This window comes from Octopus bimaculoides, chromosome 8, assembly GCF_046866305.1.
Source record: "Octopus bimaculoides isolate indiv1 chromosome 8, ASM4686630v1, whole genome shotgun sequence".
In the NCBI taxonomy this organism is placed as follows: domain Eukaryota; kingdom Metazoa; phylum Mollusca; class Cephalopoda; order Octopoda; family Octopodidae; genus Octopus; species Octopus bimaculoides.
The window spans coordinates 74100769-74125270 of NC_142935.1; the positions used below are offsets into that span (position 1 = coordinate 74100769).

Below are 24502 nucleotides of genomic sequence, written 5' to 3' on the forward strand. Positions count from 1 at the left end.
TAATTAATTTTTCATAAGCAGAAAAGATGCTGATATTCTATACATTGTAGAAACGTGATTTAACTGGTATGCACCTATATCAGAAAAACTTTCAAAGGCTAATAACGCAGTATTCCGAGGTACTAACAATACAGCAATGTTAACCTAAGAGTGCCCGAATTTTTTTTTTTTTAATATATTACCAAAAATGTTTTTTTATTCAAACTTATCTGATATTAAATATATAATAAAAAATTTTATTACAATATTTGGAAGACACTCCAATCTTGATGGCTACCTAAAGTTATCTCAGAAAAATACAGGTGTTCCACAAATATGATGGATTATCCTTCTGGTGCTAAAAATGGACCATGGGCGCTAATGGGTTAAGATGGATATAAAAATTACCTTTTGGCATCAATACAGCTTCTGTCGCTAATAATTAATATATATATATATATATATATATATATATATATATATATATTGATAAGAAAGACAACATAAGAAAGAAAGAAACCTCGACATTATGTAAATAGAGGTCATTTTTCACAGGAATTTTCAATGGCCGGATAACTGAAGAGATGTTGGCGTGGGCTCCCACCCCGGCATCCGAAACTCGGAGTTTTATCATGGCTACCGAATAAGTGTCACATATTTTTACAGATATATATATATATATATATATATATATATATATATATATATACATACATCGTTCCTCTATAAATGACCTCTGGACGGAAATTAAGTTTTTCAACTGAATAACTTTAACTTTTTGTTTGAAAGTTCTTTTGTTCAGAAAATATCTTCTTTGATTTGCAAATTCATTTTTATAAACCATTATATTATCTAGTTTGAAACGTATTTGGTCAAATTAATTTGTGTATCCATACTGCACTAGAAATCGTATAGAAACATAATGAATTTCTGCACATTAGGCTCTATGGTCATTAAAGTTTTGTATAAAACCAGATTGACGAAGATTATTACCGTGTAGTTTACTTTTCGTTATTCATTAAGCATGAAGCTAAAACTGGAGGTTAGCAGCCTTCTTTTGTAAATGTCAATAAAATATCTAAATATTTGACGCACCTCTTTAGGTTTTAGGTTAGTGTCTTGTTTTAGTTGTGTAGTCGTCTTTTACAAATCTAGTCCTCAAATGACTTTAGGATCAGGCGGCCTAACGCAAAATAAATGTATTACTTTTTTTAAATGTTGATTGAAAATCTAGATAAGAAAGACCTGAGATCTGATGATAGCAGTTGTAAATTAATGTTATTGTTGTGTATATGAAATGTTACATTTTTTTCTTTCATAGGTTCTGTTTGCCTTTATCACACACACACACTCATGCATACACACACACCACGCACGCGTGCACGCACACACACACACACACACACACGCACACACGAACATACACTAATGCGCACACATACGCACAAACATGCACGTATACACATTTATACACAAAATGTGTGTGTGTGTTTGTATGTGTATGTATGTGTTCGGTATGAGCTCCATATCTAAAGAAACTCGAGTAAATTGCGTAATAAGTTGCAGTTTGAATTAGATTATTATAGATTAAATTGTGACAATATAGAACAGACATGGGCAAATTTTACGATCAGTAAGCTGCCTGAGACATGGCTTTATCATCAGATAGGCCGCTATACTAAAATACTTCATGGTACGTTTTCGTTGGCATGCTATTCAGAAAGTCCCGCAGACTGACGTTTGCGCATGACAGATATAGAACATGTTGTCGATCATTATTCTTTGTTATGACTTGTGCCCCTGAGACATTTTCCATTCTGAAGATTTATTTTTTTCTTAAAATATTTTGCGGTCCGTTTTCTTTAATATCAGAGTAGTACACTAAAATTTAGTAATAATATCTTTTGCAATCTAAATATAAGCATTTCATCTTCCCTTTCATTTTTTTCTATTTAAGAGTATGTAAAAGCGATACACTGTGTATACACCAATAATTTGCTCTCGATTCATTGTGTGACTGTATATATTAATATTTTATCGCTTTAGATTTTCATGCACCTTCTGTCGAATGAATACAAAGTATATTTCTATTTGTAGCTGAAGGCCTCTGATGATTCAAACTAGATATATTTTGTACAACATTCATCAATGATGTACAAAAGTTACAGATATTCACCTCAGTGTTTTAGATATCAGTGGAATACATTCGCTCACGTCTGGTAGAGATGTACGGTAATCTGTTTTTACTGCACTGTCGTCGGAGTTGTTGTAAGTAAATAGTATTGACGCCACTATTGTCAGCATGTATTTGTATATGCGTTTAATGTGTCTACCATGTGATTTACTAGCAATGTGTAATTTCTGGGTTAAACCATTTGATACATTACTATCCCAACAAAGCTTTCAGAAACATGAACATCATATAAAGCCATTCTTTTTGCGTTTCCATTAAAATTTGACCCTCATATTTGGTCAACTACAACAAAATATCTGCAACAGTCTTATTTTAAAATATACTGAACCTGAAAAGAAACGCCAGACGTGTGTGACTGTGAAATATGTTTTAATTTCAATATGTCAGAGATAAAGTTTGATAAATATGATAAAGTCAATTACTTTGATGCACTTTGACTTCAGTCTATGGGTTGTTCTCATATGTTCTGGTAGTGGGTGGGTCTAGCACATCGAGATTCTAGGACATGACATGTTCAATACCGTGTATACCCTTCCTGGGTATTCAAAATGGCCAGACACCGTCGGTACATGGAGTGCATGAGGCGGTTCACAAAAGCCATTGGCACCTCTGCTCAGATCCTGAGGGAAACTGCCTCCAGTTCTACACGAGTTGTCGTCTTTGGACCCACCCCGCTCAGCCGCCTCTGGATTTCATTCCACAGGTGTTCAGTTGGATTCAAATCCGGGCTGAGAGCCGGCCATGGCATGGTTCTGCTGTTGTGCAGATGCAGGCAGTCCATGGTGACCCTAGCTGTGTGGGAGGGAGCATTGTCCTGCTGGAACACGTGGCTATGATGACATTCCCTCTTCCTGCATCAACGTTTGAACACATAGGGCCCAATTCTCTGATTCAGCCCTATACCCCACCAAATCAGGAGGCTTTGGCTGCCCCACAAGCCTCTCTCCACCTCTTACGCCACACCTTCACTCTAGCATCCGAGGTGGAAATGCAGGGAAGACTATATCGAACTCCATTGTTGATGCTGCCAATGTCGATGGTGTGTAGCCTACTGCAGGTGTGCCTAACGGTAGCTGGCGGTGAGGACGCCCTCGAGCAGGACGGCGGCAATACTGGCTGTTGGTGGCCAGTCGACATCGTACCGTGTCGTCGCTGATGGGACGCTGTCCAGTGCCAATGGTCTCGCGAGCTGTCACGCTGGCAAATCTAGAGCGATCACGGATGTGTTGCAGGTGGATGGAGCTTGGTCACCTGGGGACGCCCTCTGCGTCTCTGTCTCCAGTGCTGTTGGTGTTGTTGTATCGCTGTTGCAGGCGATAGATGGTGCTGGCATGGACATTGTAAGCTTTCGCAACAACTAGGGCACGATGTCCTGCTTACAATCGGCCGATGGTTTCTTCTCTCTGCGTTGCTGACAATCGGGTCATACCTGATGCACTATAATTACGAATCGGTTTTTATTTATCCACAAGGGACGAAAATAGAGGGGACGGCACAAGGACAGACAAACAGAAAAGTGGAGGTGAGGGGTGAGTGACAAAGTAGATGAAATATAAAATATGTGAAGGTGGAATGACGGCTAATCGTGACTCTCAACCCGAGCAGATTCATTTAACTCTTTTTTTTTAGACTAATGTTTACCGCTTTGGAGTCACTTTTTATGTATCTCCTTTCTTAAAAAACATTTCTTTTTAAAATTTACTTACTTTTTAATGATTAGTGCGTTCAAGTCACTGTGGTCGGTGACTGGAGGCAGTAAATCAATCACCACCTCCAGTCGCAACGGGCCCACATCCGACCCAAATGTTTCTCTAAGTTTCTGGAGCTTCTTTTTATCTAAGAGAGCACATCTCATATCTGGGGAGAAATCACTGATGGGTGGTTTCACCTTTATGATTGACTTTTGTTTTGTTATCCTTTTCTTCAGTGCTGCATTTTTTGCCTTATAAGTCATTATGAAAGCCGTTTTTCAGGGGTGCGGGTTGTGTCTCTTTTGTGTCAGCAAATGTATCTGTGTGTGACGGTTCTGGGTCTGTGTCTGGAGGGGTTGGATGAAGAATCGTGTCTCTTTTATTAGGTGTTGATGGTGGTGAAATGTCCTGTGTTAATGGATTGTATGTGGCAAATGAGTGGGTTCTTTGAGAAATGTGTGCTATCATATTGTTGGTTGTTTTGTTTGAGTTTTGTGTGTACTTTATGGTTGCTGGTCTTGGTTTGCGGTTGGTAGATTTTTAGGTGGCGGGTACCTTTCTTATCCTTTCTTTTGCTGGCCGACTCCTCGAAGTCGCTGCTTTCAGTTGGTGATAGTTCGATGTGGGAATCTTTCATGGTTCTCTGTTCTTTCTTTGCTTTTATATGGTTTCTGGGATATTGTTCAACATTAGATTAGTCGTGTTGTTGGTCGATTTACTCTCCTTCGGCCTGTTGTTTATTGGTCGGCTGGTGGGTTTGTCTGATTTAATGTCCTTAAAGCTGGGTGTAGGGTGTGCCACCGCTTGCAAAACCTGTTTGGCACTTAGCCTTTGTGTGGCCTTTTTCCCTGCATTGGTAGCACATTGGGCTTCTGCCCCATTACTATCACTCTTAATTTCATTTCATCGGGTAGGATGATTAGATCTGTAACTATGGCCAGATTCCTTTGGTGACTTAAATTGTGACTTAAATTGTGACCTCCAGGGCATAGCCCAACAAGTTTACCTATTGTGTTTTGGTCGTTTTCAGTATATTTAGTTCCTCTTTCAAGTTTAACATAATGGCTGCTGTCAGCCACATCTCCTTTATCTCTCGTGGGACCTACCCAACTCTAATTTTGGAGGTCCGTCTACCGAGATAAGTCGGAAGTAGCACAAGCTCTTCCGTCTTTAGAGGTGTAGATGAGCGTTTTATTGCTTCGTTTTCAGGCGTAAATCTCACCTCTACCGTACCGGAACGTTTCCCTCTGTTTATGAACATCGTTTCGCTCCATACGTGGCGTAAACAGTTTTGGTCATAGACGAGTAGCTGCCTCCGATATTGCTAATTCGAGCCTGTTCAGGCGGCTGCTCCTCGCCGTGGTCTTCCGATTCACATTGGAAGTGTTCAACCTCCATGCTGCACGGCTCTTGCATAGAAAAAAGAATTCGCCCCTAAACGGGGGAAATCTTAAGTGAACACAAGCCTGCAACCGCAGACTATGCGTCAAAAGACGCAGAACCAAACTTGACAACAACAGGTAATTCCAAAAGGGAAAACCTACAACAAGCAATATAAAACAGGTACTTAACTCAGCAGTAGAAGTAACACCAAAACCAACACAAAACAGGACAAATTGCGAATGCTGAGGAATTACGAATGCCAGGAACGCAGTTCAAGTTGATTTTTATATCCATAACCTCCACGAGATGCACGTGCATTTCGGTTTTCATGAGAATTGTTTGTGACTACCACCCACGGCTTTCAACATAGCTGCGGTTTCGCGTCTCGCTTCAGGAAAAGTTGAAAGGTTGTCTGCAATTTGGGTCTCAGCCATAAACCAGCATATATTGGAATATTTACACTTACATCCCCGAAATAAATAGTGAAAATTTACCATATAAAAATGACATTTGAAAAAATCGCGTTTCTTTTACGGTACAGTGTATATTGCCAATATTTACTTACCTGTATAGATATCAAAACTATTGTCAATGGATTACACACAACACGACACATGTCTTTTCTTATTTTCTGGAAAAATAAAAGAAAATGATTTAATACAATATAAAGACAGAATTAAAGAATAAACATTATATTGGAATATTTTTTTAACGGAAAAACAAACTCAAACGGTTTTAAACACTTTTGCGGAAAATTTACATTTATATAATTTTCTATCCAAGTACACACAAACATACACACTTACTGAAAGGCACAGACATACTAGCATACATACGCACACAGGGCTTAAAAACTGAGACTGATTAAGCAATGATAGTCTAGACAACCAGTTAACTCATGTGCCGCTATATATGCAAACACTTTACCTTGCTTCGCTGCAACCGTACTGAGGCACAGCTTAATATATACATACACGAGTAAGCACACAAATACAAAATATAAATGCAAAGTGAAAAAAATAGTACTCGAATACCGAACGTAGAATACTATGCTTTTATATTAAAGCTAACCAACCACATGGTCCCGGGTTCAGTCCCACTGCGTGGCATCTTGGGCAAGTGTCTTCTACTATAGCCTCGGGCCGACCTTGTATGTGGATTTGGTAGACGGAAACTAAAAGACGCCCGTTGTATATATGTATGTATATATATATATATATATATATATATATATATATATATATATATATATATATATATGTATGTATGTATGTATGTATTTGTGTGTCTGTGTTTGTCCCCCCAACATCGCTTGACAACCGATGCTGGTGTGTTTATGTCCCCATAACTTAGCGGTTCGGCAAAAGTGACCGATGGAATAAGTACTAGGCTTCCAAAGAATAAGTCCTGGGGTCGAATTGCTCGACTAAAGGCGGTGCTCTAGCATGGCCACAGTCAAAAGACTGAAACAAGTAAAAGAGTAAAAAAGAGTAAAGAGTATATCTTCAGACCTTCATATTTATAAATGTGCATTTCTGTTAAATCGAGCAGTCACATCACCATTTTTATACAACTGCAACCATAATTCCTTGGGGATCTGAAAACTCTACCATCCACTACCTTCGTAGAAACAGTGGCAGAGGAGTTTGATGGATAGAATAAGATCACGTTCTGCTTGTATGAAACACGTCGAATTTCAAATATATGTTCTACATTTTGTTACGGATAATGTGATGTCCATTCATATCCAGACTTTCTGTTTCTACAAAACCTTTGATATGTGGATACTTAGTAATGCATATTAATAGGATTAATATCATTAATTAATTTGAATGTCATTGTGTAATTGATTACACAGAGTATATAATGAAGCAACTTTACATTTGTTTTCCAATTTTCGAACGTAATAAAAACATTTATTCGCATAAGTTTGATCTTCGCAAAATTATATTTCTTCTCGTTTTAACCCCCCTCCTCGTCTCCCCATGTTCCTCCTCTTTTATTATCATCAACACCACCACCGTCATCAACATCGACATCAACATCGTCATCATCACCATCATCATCATCATCACCTTCATCACCACCACCACCATCAACATTTTCAACAAAGTGTAGTGCAGTGACAGTAACCTCATAACACTGTTACGGTATTTATGTGACGAATCCTCTGGGATCGATTTCATTCTTTCAACCCTTCAGGAAACCAATTTTCAAAAGATAAGTATCAAGCATAAGGATTTAGATCAGAGAGAGTAAACGGTGCCGTGTAAATATGTGATATCGTAGCAGCATCAACACCAGCAACGGCTGCAGCAGTAGTAGTCGTATTTGTAGTAGTACTAGCAGTTATCTTTATACGAGATAACATTATGAAATATTTAAATGCTAAACAATAAGAAAGTAATAAAGTCGATAAAATACGGTTATTGAGATGACAATGAAGGATCAAATATGATAAAAATATTAAAATTCCAGACGCTTGTTGACTGTGAACTGTAATAATATCGAGGTCATATTCTACAGGAAAATAATAGGAAGAGAGAAAGAGACAGAGAGAAGAGAGAGAGAGATCTGTGCATAGAAGTAGTAGCAGTATTGGTGGTGGTGGTGGTGGTGGTGGTGGCGGCGGTGTCGGCGGCGACGGCGACGACAGCGGTGGCATAGAGGATGGTGATGGCGGCGGCGATGGCGGCGGCGATGGCGGCGGCGACGGCCGCGGCAGCAACTACAGCAGCAGCAGCAGCAGCAGCAGCAGTAGTAGTAGTAGTAGTAGTAGTAGTAGCGGATGTATTTTTTGATTGTTGTTTGGAGTGTGCTTTGGTATATGAAAACCACATGAATTACATTCGTTGCATTGTTGTTTATTTCTCTCGATCTTAAGGCCTTGGGTTATTTATAATATGCCAAAGTACCCGAGCCGTCAAGGATGACGACGTTATTTTTGAAAAAGTAACCGATGAAAGTTAATAATTAGAAAATGAGCAAGTAAATGAAAATGCCAAAATAGCACGAATAAAAGAAAATTATATTTATCCCTCTCAAAATACTATACAGGAATGATTCACTGCAGAAGTTCATGAAGGACAACATTTCTTGTGTAGACATGAAGAGGCTCTAACACACTTTGACCTTCTGAACATCTGTAATTTTAAAGTGTTTCTAACCCTAACCCTAACCCAGATCATGTCATTTCACTGAGTAGACTATAGATATATAGATAGTGCGCTGAGAAAATTTTCTGAATTTATGAACATTAAATAAAGCATTATGAGACAATGAAGATAGCAAAATCAACTTCCGTACACAATAAATTTACAGAACAACTCCAGCTGCTGTCAAATGATTTAGAAAGTGTAAATCTAATAAAGAGGGACAAATTCAACAGCTTCAAATGCTATGAAAAAAGTATACGTACAAAGACACACCATATATATTGGTTTCAAATTTTAGTAGAAGACCAGCAATTTCGGAGTTGGGGCTAAGTCGATTACATCGACTCTAGTGTGCAACTGGTACTTGCTTCATTGATTGTGAAAGAACAAAAGGTAAACTCAACCACGGCGGAATTTGAACTCAGAACGTAAAGACAAACGAAATGCTACTTAGGATTTTGACCGGCATGCTAACGATTCTGCCAGCTCAACGCTTCGGTCATCGTATATGTATTTAGACAATTTTTACTTGACTGCTTCCAAAGAAAATTCACTCGAGTGATTGGCTTGAAGTTACTTATCATATCTAGTTTCTGAGCGACAAATATGGTCTCCTGCTTCTGTATTCCCTATCACTACCACCACGAAGATCTTTTGTCTTTTGTCATGTCCACTGAAACACTTCTGACTCACTATCCCCTACTACTCTCGTCGCGCATATTAAATACAATATAAAGTCTTCCTTCCTAGAAAATCAGCTCTCAGAAATTCCTTCTTCACAATTTATCTACTACCGTCTACTTGTGGCTGTTCGAGTAGAACCATAACCACAGAAGGCCAGCAAAATCCATGGCAAATACGTTTGCTCCGAAGCAAATCAATAAACACAATGACGATTAACTTAGAGGTTCCAGCCACCAGGACAAAATCAATAATAAACGCCGATTAAATTAGAAGCTTTAATGACAAGTAATGTATCTGAAGAGAAGCAAATCACCTTCATTCACAACGCGGAGAGACAATTATGTTCCCCGCTACTTTTGAGTTGTGCATTGATAATTTTATTGGATCGGTGAATATCGAAATATAGTTTTGCCTTCTCCCCACCCTCACTATTTTCTTATATCATAGATCGAAGTATTATTGAATTGCTGTGGGGAATTCAGTCGTTGTGTGTTTTTAGTATTTATATCATTTTATTTTCATTAAACACGCAATGAAATTAAACAACATCGTAGATAACGTGAAGAATTACAACAGGCACATTGAAAAGTGTGCTTCCTTAAAATAGTGTTTGCTGATATTCTTTTGTTTATCATGAAAATTTTAAGCTATTCTTTCTTAACAAATTAAACAATCTAATTATAATACATATAAGAAAATTATTTTAAAATCTGATATAGTCATCACGTCAAAGTATAGAAGCCGTGACTAAAAGAAGGAAACAATTGATTTCAAGAGTCAGCAGTCTTGGTAATTGTCTTAAAGAGAAAGCAACCATCTTTTACAAACCTGACATTATACAAAATCTATGAAAACAAAAGTTAATATAACCCTGAGAATACTGAATAAGACGAAAACAAGTCAAATTAAATCTCATGTTATTTAATGGTGTTAATGAATATAGCTAAGCCAGTTGAAGCAGGAGAATTTGTATCAAGCCATATCTTGGCCATAAAGACAAATTGTTACACATTATTTGTAATTATATCTTGTTAAAGCTTAACTGAGGTTTACGTTTATAGAGGCAGTAATAACTTATGACGTCGTTTTGTAAGTTTATGTCAGATAAATCGGAAGCACTCCAATAATAATTCTCTGTTAAAGACATTTCTTCTATCATTGGCTCTAAAAGCGAATACATATTGAGAATTAACTCCAACTTCTATTATTACATTAACATCTATTTTTGATATATTCATATTGAAATATAACATCATGCAAATAGTATTCAAATATACTTTAAAAACTTCATTAACAACTACGCTCACTGGCATCTACATATATTTATTTGTGTATGCGACTATAGTTTCATATGCAGATACGCACGGACACACACATAATATTACATTTATATAGGATACATAATATCTTAGGCGCTGTTTTTTGTGTTATTTTTTTGCGTAAAGTATATAGAAAGAAAATAAATGCCTCTGACATGGAAAACTTTACATGTTTATCATTTCTTTTAAATATGTCTTTAACTTTCAACTATTGACAGTAAAGTTTGTTTAATGATTGCAGCAAATGTAATCTAGAGCTGTGAAAAAAAAAAATCTCACCAATGGCGTCAAGCATTATTCTGTATATATTTCTACAATTATCTACTCTATATTTTAAACTCAGTTTTGAACATTTTACAAATATAGCTGTTAGTATTTAGCCTTGCTAAAAGGTTTTATTGCAAAAATATTCCGTATACATAAATCAATAACGTCTACATTTTAACTGATCATGTATCTTACGATGCTATAAGGATAACGCATCGAAAATAACGTACAAAGAATATGGTGTTCTAGCACTTTTTCACTCTCGAACCGTTCTCCCAAAAAGGTTCTATCCCTAAAGCAAGCAGATTGTTTTGCGATCCTGCAAACTATTGACCTATCTCTTTCATTTTGAATATGTTAAAAGCGATTGAAATGTCTGTAAACAAGAACTCTATGTTCAACATAATGCAAAATGAAGCATGCCAAGTTGGTGCGAAGTGCGTTTTCTTTCTAGTTTATGATTTTTATATCTAATAAACAGACATGCAGAAATGCGTCAATCTGATTTTATTGAAAATTTCTATCTAATCAATTTTACCACAATCTTGAACATAATCCTACCTCATCTGGGCTGATCTGTGACTAAAACGTCAACATGAAAAGATGGGCGTATAAAAAAAAAATGCCAATATATGTCATAGAATAATATAAATACGATGAGAAAAAAAATATTATAAATATGCTCTCAATAAGCATAACATATATAATCTGAAACCAAAATCCGTAATATAACCTGAATGATATTATAGGAGCATAAAAAGAAGACAATATTATAAAAATCATAAGACTAAGGTTATTTAAATTAATATTCGTGTAATATTTATAGATTCATGATAATGATCTATATATATTACGCGATTGTTATTGAATACAATATGAGCGTTGAAAATCGGTCATTTATCTGTAATACCAGTCACCCCCCCCCCACACATATATATATATATATATATATATATATATATATATATATTGATGTTTGCTCTGCACTGAATTATACTTCCACTCTGTAACTGTAACACAATTATTCACTAGTTTGGATACAAAAGCTACAATAATTTGAGTCTAAAGGATATAGAACGTCAACTGAAAGGGCAACAGTTCATTTCCAGTTATTGACTAGACTCGTGTCAGTTGCCAAAACTCCGTGTCTATCCATTTTTGAGTAAGTATTGCAGCTGGTGTTACTCACGAAAAATTTGTGTAAGTGTACCTTTCGTTATAATGTAACAAACTTTTCTACAAGACACTATAGTTTATTAAATGTATATCCTACTTCATGCGTCTGGTTGCTATTAAACAAATGAATCTAAATAATTTAAGGTCTGAGAACAACTAATAAATTACATGAATATAAAGTTTTAAATTAATTTAGGCCTAATGGGATATGCCAAGTGCTTAAAATGTTAATTTGAACATAATCATTAATTAGAAGATAAATCTGAACTTACATAGCTTCATGACATTTCTCTTACTGCATGTGTGAGTATATGTATGTATGTATTTATGTATGTATGTATGTATGTACGTATGTATGTATGTATGTATGTATGTATGTATGCATGTATGTATGTATGTATGTATGTATGTATGTATGTATGTATGTATGTATGTATTTATGTATTTATTCATGCATGTATGTATGTATAGTATGTATATATATACGTGTGTGTGCGTTTGCTGGGGCGCGTGTGTGTATATCTGCATGTGCGTATTTGTGTGAGTATGTTTATGTGAGTGTCCATCTAAATACATAAACATATATATACTGAAACATACACACATATACTCGCACACAAAATATTCCGCACAATATTGTGTATAAAATTCGTTTTTGTTTTTTTTTCATCTATCTGTAGTCATCAGTTAAATTCGATCTGGGAAAATAGTCTCGTTTTTCAAGTGAACAAGAATAAATTAATATCATGACAATAAGTGAAATGCGTTCATTTGTTAAGGAATAAAAGTTTCCCGCGTACGTAGTTTGGAACAGCAGACGATTTCATGCTTCAATTGAGACAGAAACTGTTTGTCTCATATGCTACAACAATATATAGGTTACATGAACCATCGATTCTAAGAAGTGATATAGTGATACATATGTTTACAGGCCGTTGAAGAGAGCAAGTAAAGTGACTGATGTCACTTTTATCCCGGATTAAAATCACCATAATTAAAAAGATTTAAACCTTCACACTTCTCCGTATCTTAGAAGGTATACACCTCTTTTAACATCACTAAATATATTGTAGATCTTTAATTACAAAAGGTGACAGTATCTGCGTCTTCTTTATCCTGACAGACTTCATAGGTATTTAAAGGAAAACATTTTCTATCCTTCATTCGGCATTCTACACGTTGAGCAGTTGTCCATTTATACACTTTTCATAGCAACATTACGGAAAGAGGCATTTCACAACGTAGGGGTAAGAAGTGTAACAACGGTTACTCAAATTTTCAGTTGCCTTGATACATGCATACATACATACATACATACATACATACATACATACATACATGTGTGTGTGTTTGTGTGTGCGCGCGCGTGTATGTATATATTCATAATGACTCAAAGAAAGAGACGAGAGAGTTATTCTGAATGTAACGTTTTTAAAGACCATCGGCAGGTGGAGTATCGCGGTTCCGTACATATATCTTCTTGTTTCTTATCCCAAAGAAGATCATCAAAAGTTGCAATATGAAAAGTGTACAGAACAATAACTATACTGCGTCGTCCATCGCACAGAATAACAAAGGAGTTCGATTATTATGTAGAGACGTCAGTTCGAAAAATACATTGTAATCTACCCCCAGTATCAGTAAAGCAGCAATAAACCTACACCTTGTTCTGGGAGGTTTGGGTTGGTAGTAAAAAGGATGCGTGCCCCGGGAACCTGAAACACCGCCACGAGGGAAGAATAAACTATTCTTGCAAACCAAATATCGATTTCGTAACAAGAAACTTCCTTCCACACCGGCTTGGATCCTTTTCCACACAGAAAAGATCAGAAAAGAATACTTCGATGATGACCTACATCCAGTCACCTTAAAATGCCCTGGTGGTGCATCTAGGAGAGGGAACTAATCTTACAGAGGCTGAAGTGAGAGAGGGGAGTTAAGCGCTGAAATGTAGCAAGGCCGCTGGGGCGGATGAAATTGTCTTTAGATATTGATTTCAAATTTTGGTACAAGGCCAGCAATGTGGAGGAGGGGATAAGTCGATTACATCGCCTCCAGTGTTCAACTGGTGCTTACGTTATCAATCCCGAAAGGATGAAAAGTAAAGTCGACTTCGTGGCATTTGAATTCAGAACGTAAAGCGCGAAGAAATGCCGCTAAGCATTTTCCTGGTGCGGTAACGATTCTGCCAGCTTTCCGCCTGAATTTGTCTTTAGATCTTGGATTTGCGGTGGGTCAAAGTTGGTAGCAAAAATAGGACAGTGAAAACAAATAAGAAGGGCTGCTAAGCCATAACGAGGTGAGGTGGCGAACGCTGGAGGAACAAGCTTTGACAGAAGAAAAGATAGGAGAGGAGCCAGACAAGAATGCGTGTGATCTGTGTGGCAAGACAGAAGCTCAAGTTAGGAAAAGAATTAGAGAAAGGATGAGAGAGAGAAAACGAAAAGGGGAGAAGGGGAGATAAAAAGAATTAGAAAAAGAAAAGAGAGGAAACGAAAGAGAGACTGACAACAGTATAGAGAGTCGCAGCAAAATTATTAAGATAAACTTACTTGGAAATGGATGCGTGGCTTTAAATCATATGATAATATAAATAATACACACACTCACACATACATATATATATAAACATATATATATATGGATATATACATAGATATGTACATACTTACATATATATGTATATACATATATATATATATATATATATATATATATATATATATATATATATATATATATATATATATATATATGGGTACAAGACGTCATAAAATGTAAACAACATGAGATACGAAATACGAAACGTGGAATACGAACTTTTTTGTGAACAACTAAAGAAACAAATGGAATACAAGACAAGTAACATAATGAACGACCCTTCATCAGTTGTCGGCTGTTTATCTACTCCACATTTTAAGCAATTATGAGAAGATGTGTAGTCTTCGAGAAAACAGTTGCTCCCGCAATGCAATAAATATATATATATATATATATATATATATATATATATATATATATATTATTTACATACATTTATAGATAGACAGACAGACAGACAGATAGATGGATAGATGGACAGACAGACAGATAGACAGATAGATAGATAGATAGATAGATAGATAGATAGATAGATAGATAGATAGATAGATAGATAGATATGTATATATGTTTATAAAAATTCTTGGAAAGCAAGAATTTATGTTAATTTACGCAAGATATATAATGAAACAATGTTGAATACAATCTTACAACGAATGAAGCACCTAACTTAACCTTGAAAAATACTAACAGTAAATGTTTGCTTGACGCACTATAACATATTGTACATTGGCCCTTAGTGCAATGAAATAAGGAAATGATAACTGGATAATGTAGTCCTTGACAAGGTAGTAACGGCTGAAATGCTTTTGATCATTGGCTTACTCAATCAGAAACTACTTGAGACCAAACAACGTGAAATGAAGCTAAATCTCAATAATTACATATCCTGCCGTTTCTCTGCGCATTTAAGTTTATTATTTTTGGTGAATGGAAATTAGGAAGTTAAAATAGTCACACATTCCTCAAGAGCAGTAGCTGAATATATTAAATGCATTTCATTCAATAATCGAAATTTAGATCACAGACCCGAAATGTAAGAACCTAGCTTGTTGCCTTACAAAGCTCGCCACAACAAATGAAGCAATAGTCAAAAGCAAAATGAGATTTTCGAAGTAACTTTTGTACTCACGATGTTAATGAAGAGAATATTTAAGAACACTTACTTACAGCATATGAAATCTGATACAGGTTATGATTAAGTAAAATACAACAAATAATTTAAGCAACAAAAAATAGGATATTGTGATGTGCATGTGTCTTTTCAGCAGACTAAAAGTGTAAGAAAAATAAATTGTTTCCGCATAATTCACAGTTTTTTCTCTGCAATACCCTTCATATAAAGGAACCATGACAATATTGATCGAAAGGTATATAAAATACCGTTAATTTGTTTTGGTGAGCATATGTTTGTCAAAAGCTTACAGCCATTAATTGTATAGCGAAATCAACACACAGCAAGATTGACCTTGTCCTCCAGCATTTATTGTTCAATAAAATATGTTCCGAATCTGTTCCGTTGTAATTTGTGACAACAGAGAAACCATTAAAATACATTAAAATTAGATTATCTCACTTCATAATAGTAGCGCAATTAACCTATTATAGGAGATCTGTCTGTTCTATAAATATTTATAGAGGTTACACAGTCAGAAATTGTGTGTAAAACAACTATCTCAATTATAAAATTTATTTACACGAAATATATGGTATATCATATCTTACTAAGTTTCATAGCAGCGTTAAAATATAAAGGACTTGCAAGTTTTCGAATTATTAAATCCAACTTTAAAATGTATTTATACTTATCAACCGGGCACAAACCAGACTAATCGTACACACACACAGAGATACACACAAACATACACGCACACACACACACAAAATAAATACATACATACATACATATATATATACTTACACACATGTAGTCAGGCCAGTAATGTCATCACAGGCTAATAAGACATGCAACTAGTATTATGTACACCAGTACAACCTGTTTCATGGTCGAATGGACAGCGACTAAACGGGCTTCTTCCCTTTAGTATTATGGTACTCTTCTGGGGAGGATGTCGGGACACCTAGCAGGATTGAAAACAAAGCCTGTCGAAGGCCGGATGAGATTCTTGGGGGCCCATGTCCATGCAGTTTCAAAGGCAATGGCAAACGACCCTCTCTGCCGAGAAGAAAAGTCAGGGCGAAGCAAGGCCATGACATACCATGTAGTGTCACCAATGCGCTGTAAAAGGGAACGATACTTGAGGGATACATATACAAATACTGATCTTTTATCTTCTATCTTTTATTTGTTTCAGCCGTTATAACACTTGGATGAAATTTTAGTCGAATGTATCGCCCCCAGTGCTTATTTTGTTTAAGCCTGATACTTGTTCCCTCGTTCTCTTTTGCCGAACCACACGGTTATGGGGGCGTAAACACACCAGCACCGGTCGTCAAGTGGTGGATGGGGACAAACACAGACACAAGGATATATATATATATATATATATATATATATATATATATATATATATATATATATGACGGGCTTCTTTCAGTTTCTGTGTATCAAATCCACTCACAACGCTTTAGTCGGTACGAAGCTATATAGAAGACATTTGCCCACGGTGCCACCTTGGCAATGAACCCTTTCCTCTACGTTGTCCTCTCATTAATATATACCATTCTCATTTTGCCTATTTGTTTTCCCTATTTGTCTCTGATGACGGAATATCTCATACTCGGGGATATCCCAGAAACACCTGTAAGACATTGGAATATTTCAATAATAATATCGTATACAACTTGAGATGTTTGCCTTTCCTCAATGTTTGTTGTCCTCTTTAACAATTATATATATATACACACACACATGCATATATATATATGACAAGTAGACAAGTAGATGCGCTGTGTTCTTGAACAAAACACTTCAGCTCACTTTGCTCTGCGATGTCTTCGACACCCGAAGACTGGTACACCGTGCCCAGTGATAGAGAGAGGGAGCTAATGTGTGTCCCGAATATTTGATCATGATATACAAATTACCTCTGAGAGTCGTTCTGCAAATAGCTGAAAGCTCATATATCGTCTTCGACGGGAATATATATTTATATATATATATACATACATATATATATATATATATATATATATATATATATATATATATATATATATATATATAACACACTATGAAGTTAATGATCCGGAAAATTATAAACTTAATAAAAATTAATTTCTGACGGGAGAACATATGGAAGTATATACTATTGTTTTATATTTGTCAGTCGCACCTATTGACTTTTTCTCTATCTGTATTTTTATGTCTGCTCCTTATTTTTCTTTTAAATGGGTCTTGTTAAGTTTAGAAGCCTTTGTGTCATTTGTGACGTGTTCCAAAAATATAGTTTCCCTCTCTATAAAATATTGACGTCATAGTCGAAAGAGGCTAGTCAGAAATATTTTAGGAAACTCCATTATATTTTGTTTTACTGTAAATCAGTTAATTTTGGCAGCAGACTATAAATCTAGACGCTAGATATATTTAAAATGCCTGATCAGTTGAAAGAGAAGGTTAGATGTCAATCTAAATTGTACCCAACTTGATAACTCTACATAATCCCTTCCCTGCTGCATAATTAGCCTCCTGTGATTCTAAGAACGTTACTCTCTAACCTTTGTTTCTGGAATTAATAATCGTAATTACCTATACCGTTGGGAATCCAAATATTTTAGATAATCTAAATCTTAAAAATAATCAGCAAACAAGTTCTTATCTATTGGATGCAAAGGTATATATACAGTTTAACTTTCACAGAATATAATCATGATAATCAGGAAGTAAATCTACTATATTTGAACAAGGATTTTATTCAGCGGCCAACAATTTGTAGTCTAACCCATCCTTATAGCCACTTTAGTGTTTAATTGGCGATAAAAGAGAACAAAGGAAAACTATAAACAAATAAACTAGTTAATGGAATGTTTCAAAAAGTATTACAATGCTCTCTTTTTCCATAAATGTCCCTTTTGTTTAACTGTAAGTCAAGTGTGTGCGCGCGCACGTGCTTGTTTGTGAGTGCGGTGTGTGTATATATATATGTAATTGTAAGTATATGCACATGCGTGTTCATCAACCAATGTATCATAATACATTCTATGTGTGTGTGTATGTGTGTATGCATGTATGTGTGCTTGTGTGTCTATGGAAGCGTGTGTCACACCTTATTTTCCGTTTGTTTGTCAACATTATTATTGCGTTCAATTATATATTTAAAGTTTATCATTTTCTCCTGTGATGAATGTCATCGACAGAACACAACGACCAATATGAAAGCCAACAGCCATGACATCTTTATAGACTATGTTGAAGCCCATAACTTTGCTTCGTTCAGTGATGTAACTTGGTTATATCATTAATCAAAACTTTCCCTCCTTCACCAAATTTCACCGTCACTATGTTTCATATTTCAATCGAATCTATGACTTTAGCAACAGTCTCAACTTGTTATATATTGCTTTCTTTTACCTACCCAACAAAAATAAAATCGGTATGTTTCTTTCAAAATTACTCACACCCTACTAGTCAACCAGCAGAGAGTCGAAATTTTACTATACAATGAATGTGATACATCCGATACTTTACCCTGAACTGGTCACTAATACAGTTGCCTAATGAACACCATTAATTAAAGAAACCGCCGCTATATAGAAATACAACTCTGGCGAAACCGGTCAAGTAAGATATTTTGTGCTGTATGGTAACAGTACGAATGTTAAGAAAATTCGGTAGGTGCTTCGGGGGTGCTTGTGTGGAGGCGTTATGCAACTGTATGTATGTATATAATACATATATCTGCATATAAATATGTGCGTGCATATGTTTCTATGTATATAATATATGTATCTGTATATATGTGTGTGCGTATATACATCACATATATATACACGCATATATATATATATATATATATATATATATATATATATATATATATATATATATATATATATATAATAAATACAGACACTCGCACAAACATACACACTCACACACGTACGCACACACATACAAGCAAACATACATACACAAACACAAACACACACACACGCACACAAACACACATATATATATATCCGAGTTTGTATGACTGTGCATAGAACAATATATTAATCAATGAAATTCCATCTTATTTTGATTTTCACGCGCTATTATTTGCAATTTAAACAATTTTACAATTTTAAATTCTTACAATATTTAAATAAACTTGTACTTTCATGTGGTACACAATCATCAGGTTTATGTACTGACATTCGTGCTCCACACTTGACAACTGTAGCAAAATAGTTGGCTTTATCCATTGGATACCTCACCACCGAGTTCTATAATTTGTTGAATGATAATTTTATAAACTTTGTTATGACTACATGTTTCCAGATGGTTGCTTAAAGGTATCTGACGACATCAGGAACCCTTATATGGTGTCGGTGCACACGTGAACATTCTGATAATGCATTCCCAGTCTGACCAAGTCGAGTATTTCATGCAGTAAATTAAATTTCTGCTTTTGCAGTTCATATATATATATATATATATATATATATATATATATATATATATATATATATATATATATATAATTTAGGAAAACGAATTTCAAAATTAATCAAGTACAACCCTTCAGAATCACATGCATTTGCATATCGCAAATTGGAGTCTTATTTATCATATATTTATATATTTATGTAGAAATATACAAAGTATCTAATAAAAGTCAATAATAATTCAGATTTGTGGATTAATAGATATGCGGGTATTCTATTTCAAATAATACAAAAAAAAAATCTAATGAGTATATCTGAAAGTAAACTCATGGTAACCATTTGCACATCATGAAATAATACTTAAAAGGACATAACCATTGTACCAGCAAGGTATATACTATACTTCCTTAATTATCTCTTAGTTTAGTCAACACCAAATTAATTAAATATAAAGGAACTACACGCGTTTGAGTATTAGAAGATTACAATATATATACATACTTACAATTGTATACATACATACATACATACATACATATATATATATATATATATATATATATATATATATATATATATATATATATATATATACGTATTTGGAATCATCAGATTTACAATTATTCCAGCACATCTTCAGGTTCTTTTTCAAAATATTCTAAATAAAATTCTACACCCCTTTAAAAAATAATCAATAAAAGATTAAAAATTAAAATAAAAAATAAAAAATTAAAATTATACTTTGTAATAAATATGAATTCGTATATATATATATATATATATATATATATATATATATATATATATATATATATATATATATATATCAACCTTGTAAAGTCAAGGATATAATATCAAATACAAATTATATTATATAACATTATACTTCAGAATAAAGTGTCTGTATTCAAATATGAAATACAACAAGAAAAATTCAAATACATATCTTACTTTTTTGCTGGTAGCAGGATTAGTTTTCAAAATGGTGATTAGAGGAAGAAGATAGCAGGGAACTATGGGAATTTAAAGGTGATTAGTACCAAGGGGGGTAATTATACTATACATAGTTTTAATTTAAAATATCCTGTATTATTATCTTCAATCTACCTATGTTGTGAGATATATATAATTTGTTATTATATAATTTTAGTAATATTTAATTTATTTATCCATTTGTATAGTCTATTCAAGTGCTGTAGAAATAAAATTGTGTTGATATTTGTTTCAAGATTGGGTTTCAGTATTTCATTTTATTGAAGGCAAAATTACTTTTGTGCCTACATTTTTCCACGTTCATTATATGTGTTTAATATTTCATCTCCAGACTGTAGTAGTTTCATAAATTCTGTTATGCATAATAAGCACATTTTTCCCAATACTATAGGAGTGGTCTCTACCTATTGTGCTCCAATTAAGGGTGTACTCACTTTTTCTAGATTTTAATTCCCATATATATTTAGTTAAGCTGTGGACTTACTTATAGTAGGATTTTTGAAGTTCTGGTAGTGTTGGGATATTCTTTTTTTTATTCCATTAGCTTTTGATCCAATATAAGAGTTATTCATAATTTTATTATTATTGTTCTTAGAGCTTACTATACATTTATAAATTATATTATTAATATTACAATTATTAGAGAGTTTACATTTAGTCTTATCACGACATGAACATTTTTCTATATGTTGATTAAGACTTCTACCACTATCGGTTATATTATTGTTAGAGCTATTATTTATTATGCTATTATGATAATTATTTAATTTCTTATTATTATAGAGGAAATGATATTACCTACATTTCTCGATGTTTAGTATCCCACTCTTATGGTTATATTGGAAAATATATTTGAATAGCTGTTGTCGTTTTTGAAAATCATTTTTACAATTTTAAGTGTCTCTTTAATAATATTAGTCATCACGTCATCCGGATACGGAATAATTAACCACATAATATCCTTTTTATTTTTTATATTTTTTATATTATCATTATTAGACATCATCAGTATTAAATTGTTCTTACGTATATTATATCTCTGCTTGTATAGTTTCCTATGTTTTTACTATTGCTCATATTCTCATTATCAATATTACTAATATTATTGTAGACATTAATAACGACTATATTGTTTTTATCTTTATTTAGCTTGTTATATTTTCTTTTATTATTATTCATATTTATACAGTTAGAATTATTATTAGTTTTAAGATTACTTGTTATATTATTATTGTTAATGTTTTCGTAATAATTATACAATTGTATATAATAGAGTTATATCCTGCTTCTTTAAATGCTCTATTATAATATGGGGCATGTTTATTAAAAGTGTCATAATCTGAGGATAGCATAGATATTCTTTTGCCTATATTATCTATACAAGCTTCTTTAACTGATCTAGGATGGTTACTTAAAGAATTAATATAAGTTCATTTAACTTGTTAGTGACTAGATTACGGTTGACGTCGAGATAATTTACTGCATAATGCTCATTCTCTATAGATATCCCAGCAAAAAAGAAAGATATGTATTTGAATTTTTCTTGTTATATTTCACATTTAAATACAGACATTTTTATTCTGAAGTATAATTTTATATCTTATAATTTGCATTTGACATTATATACTTGAATTTACAAGGTTGATATATATATATATATATATATATATATATATATATATATATATATATATATATATATATATATATATATATATATATATATATCCAAGGTTTCAAATTTGTATGTTTAAAAATGTAGAGACTCTCAACACGACCGATCTTTATTCCATTTATTTAATTATTTACAATTCGATGTCAACATTTCTGTGCCCAACTCTATCCAGCGACTGATCCGTTGGATGTCTGACGTTTGGCACTTCCTCAGGAATGGCTTCCATCAGAACAAATTACGAAAAAACACAATTAACGATCATAACAGATTATTAAAATACTTGACTATACCTCCATGCTGCCTTCATTTATTTTGTTTACTATATACAGGGGAGGTAAATCCTTAATGTTTCCAATTGCTACCGCTCTCCTGTGAATGTCTACTAGATTAATTTATTTTATTTATTTATTAATTTATTTATTAATTTATTTATTAATGACACCAGCTGTATTAAAAAGGAACATTTCTTGGACTACATAATTGGGCAGAAAGTTTGTGGCGCCTTGCCTTCTGGTTAGTCATTGAACGGACTTCCAGGCCATCAAATATAAATCCGGTGCACGTGTGTGTGTGTGTGCGTCCGTGTGTGCGTCTGTATACCAGATCTATGAACGCGTAGATGTGGGTGTCTGATGCCTATGCTTGTGTATGAGCTATGCGTGTGTGCATGGAGGGATTCGCATGAATGTAAGCTGGAGTGTGGGTGAGAGCTGAGGGCATCAGCTTGTTAGTGCGTATGTGCGTGTTTGCTGGAATGTGTTGATGTATGGGCGCGGCTGCGTATCAGATATATGTCCTAGCATGCTTTCTAAGATGGATACGGCTGTATACCAGCTAAGTGTGAATAATTACGTGCAGAAATATTTGAATGTATATATGAACTGTGCATATCAGCTGTGTGTGAATCACTTGTATGTGTTAGTGTGCGTAAGCGCATGCACGAATATTTGTGCATTAATGCCTGCTTTATACGCGGATGTGCGTGTGCGTGTGCATATATATTCTCATACTCGTTTACTTGTTTCAGTCATTTGACTGCGGCCATGCTGGGGCATCACCTTTAGTCGAGAAAATCGACCCCAGGACTTATTCTTTGTAAGCCTAGTACTTATTCTATCGGTCTGTTTTGCCGAACCGCTGAGTTACGGGGACGTAAACACACCAGCATCGGTTGTGAAGCGATGTTGGGGGGGACAAACACACACTCATATATATATATACATATATACGACGGTCTTCTTTCAGTTTCCGTCTACCAAATCCACTCACTAGGCTTTGGTCGGCCCGAGGCTATAGTAGAAGACACATGCCCAAGGTGCCACGCAGTGGGACTGAACCCGGAACCATGTGGTTGGCAAGCAAGCTACTTACTACACAGCCACTCCTACGCCTATATATGCATGCTTTTACTATTTAAGTGTGCCAGCATGAAAGATGTATGTTAGTGTAGTTGCAACAGTTTTACTTGGTGTGGGTGGTGGAATCTGGCGTTGGATTGAGAGTTGATGGTATAAGAGGGAGAAAGAAAGAGGAAGAGAGAGAAAAGCATACGTACATATATGTATATGTGTATGTGCGGGCACAAACACACACATACATCTATACTGAGTATGTAATCCTTAAGTGTAATATAGGGGGAGGGGCTCGCGCGGCGAAATGGTCCACACGATCCTCTGTATTTATATTAGGAATCCTGTGGACAGCTTTACAACGCGACACACCCCCATATTACATGTAAGGATCACAAACCTAATTTCCTCTCCATCCCCAAATGCAGGTTGTTCAAGACATCTAAAAGCGGGATAGACATTGTAAGGAAGAGCTCTTTAATAGCATTA

At 34.6% G+C, this 24502-nt stretch overlaps 1 protein-coding gene across 1 annotated transcript in view; it reads right to left on the reverse strand.

Annotated features, from left to right (window-relative positions):
* LOC106867588 (calcitonin gene-related peptide type 1 receptor-like) overlaps positions 1-24502 on the reverse strand; it is a 314424-nt gene that overhangs the window by 189367 nt on the left and 100555 nt on the right. Inside the window, exon 2 of the mRNA XM_089356647.1 lies at positions 5813-5878. Coding sequence (XP_089212773.1) covers positions 5813-5863 — 51 coding nt within the window. The 5' untranslated portion in view covers positions 5864-5878. The remainder of the gene's footprint in view (positions 1-5812; positions 5879-24502) is intronic.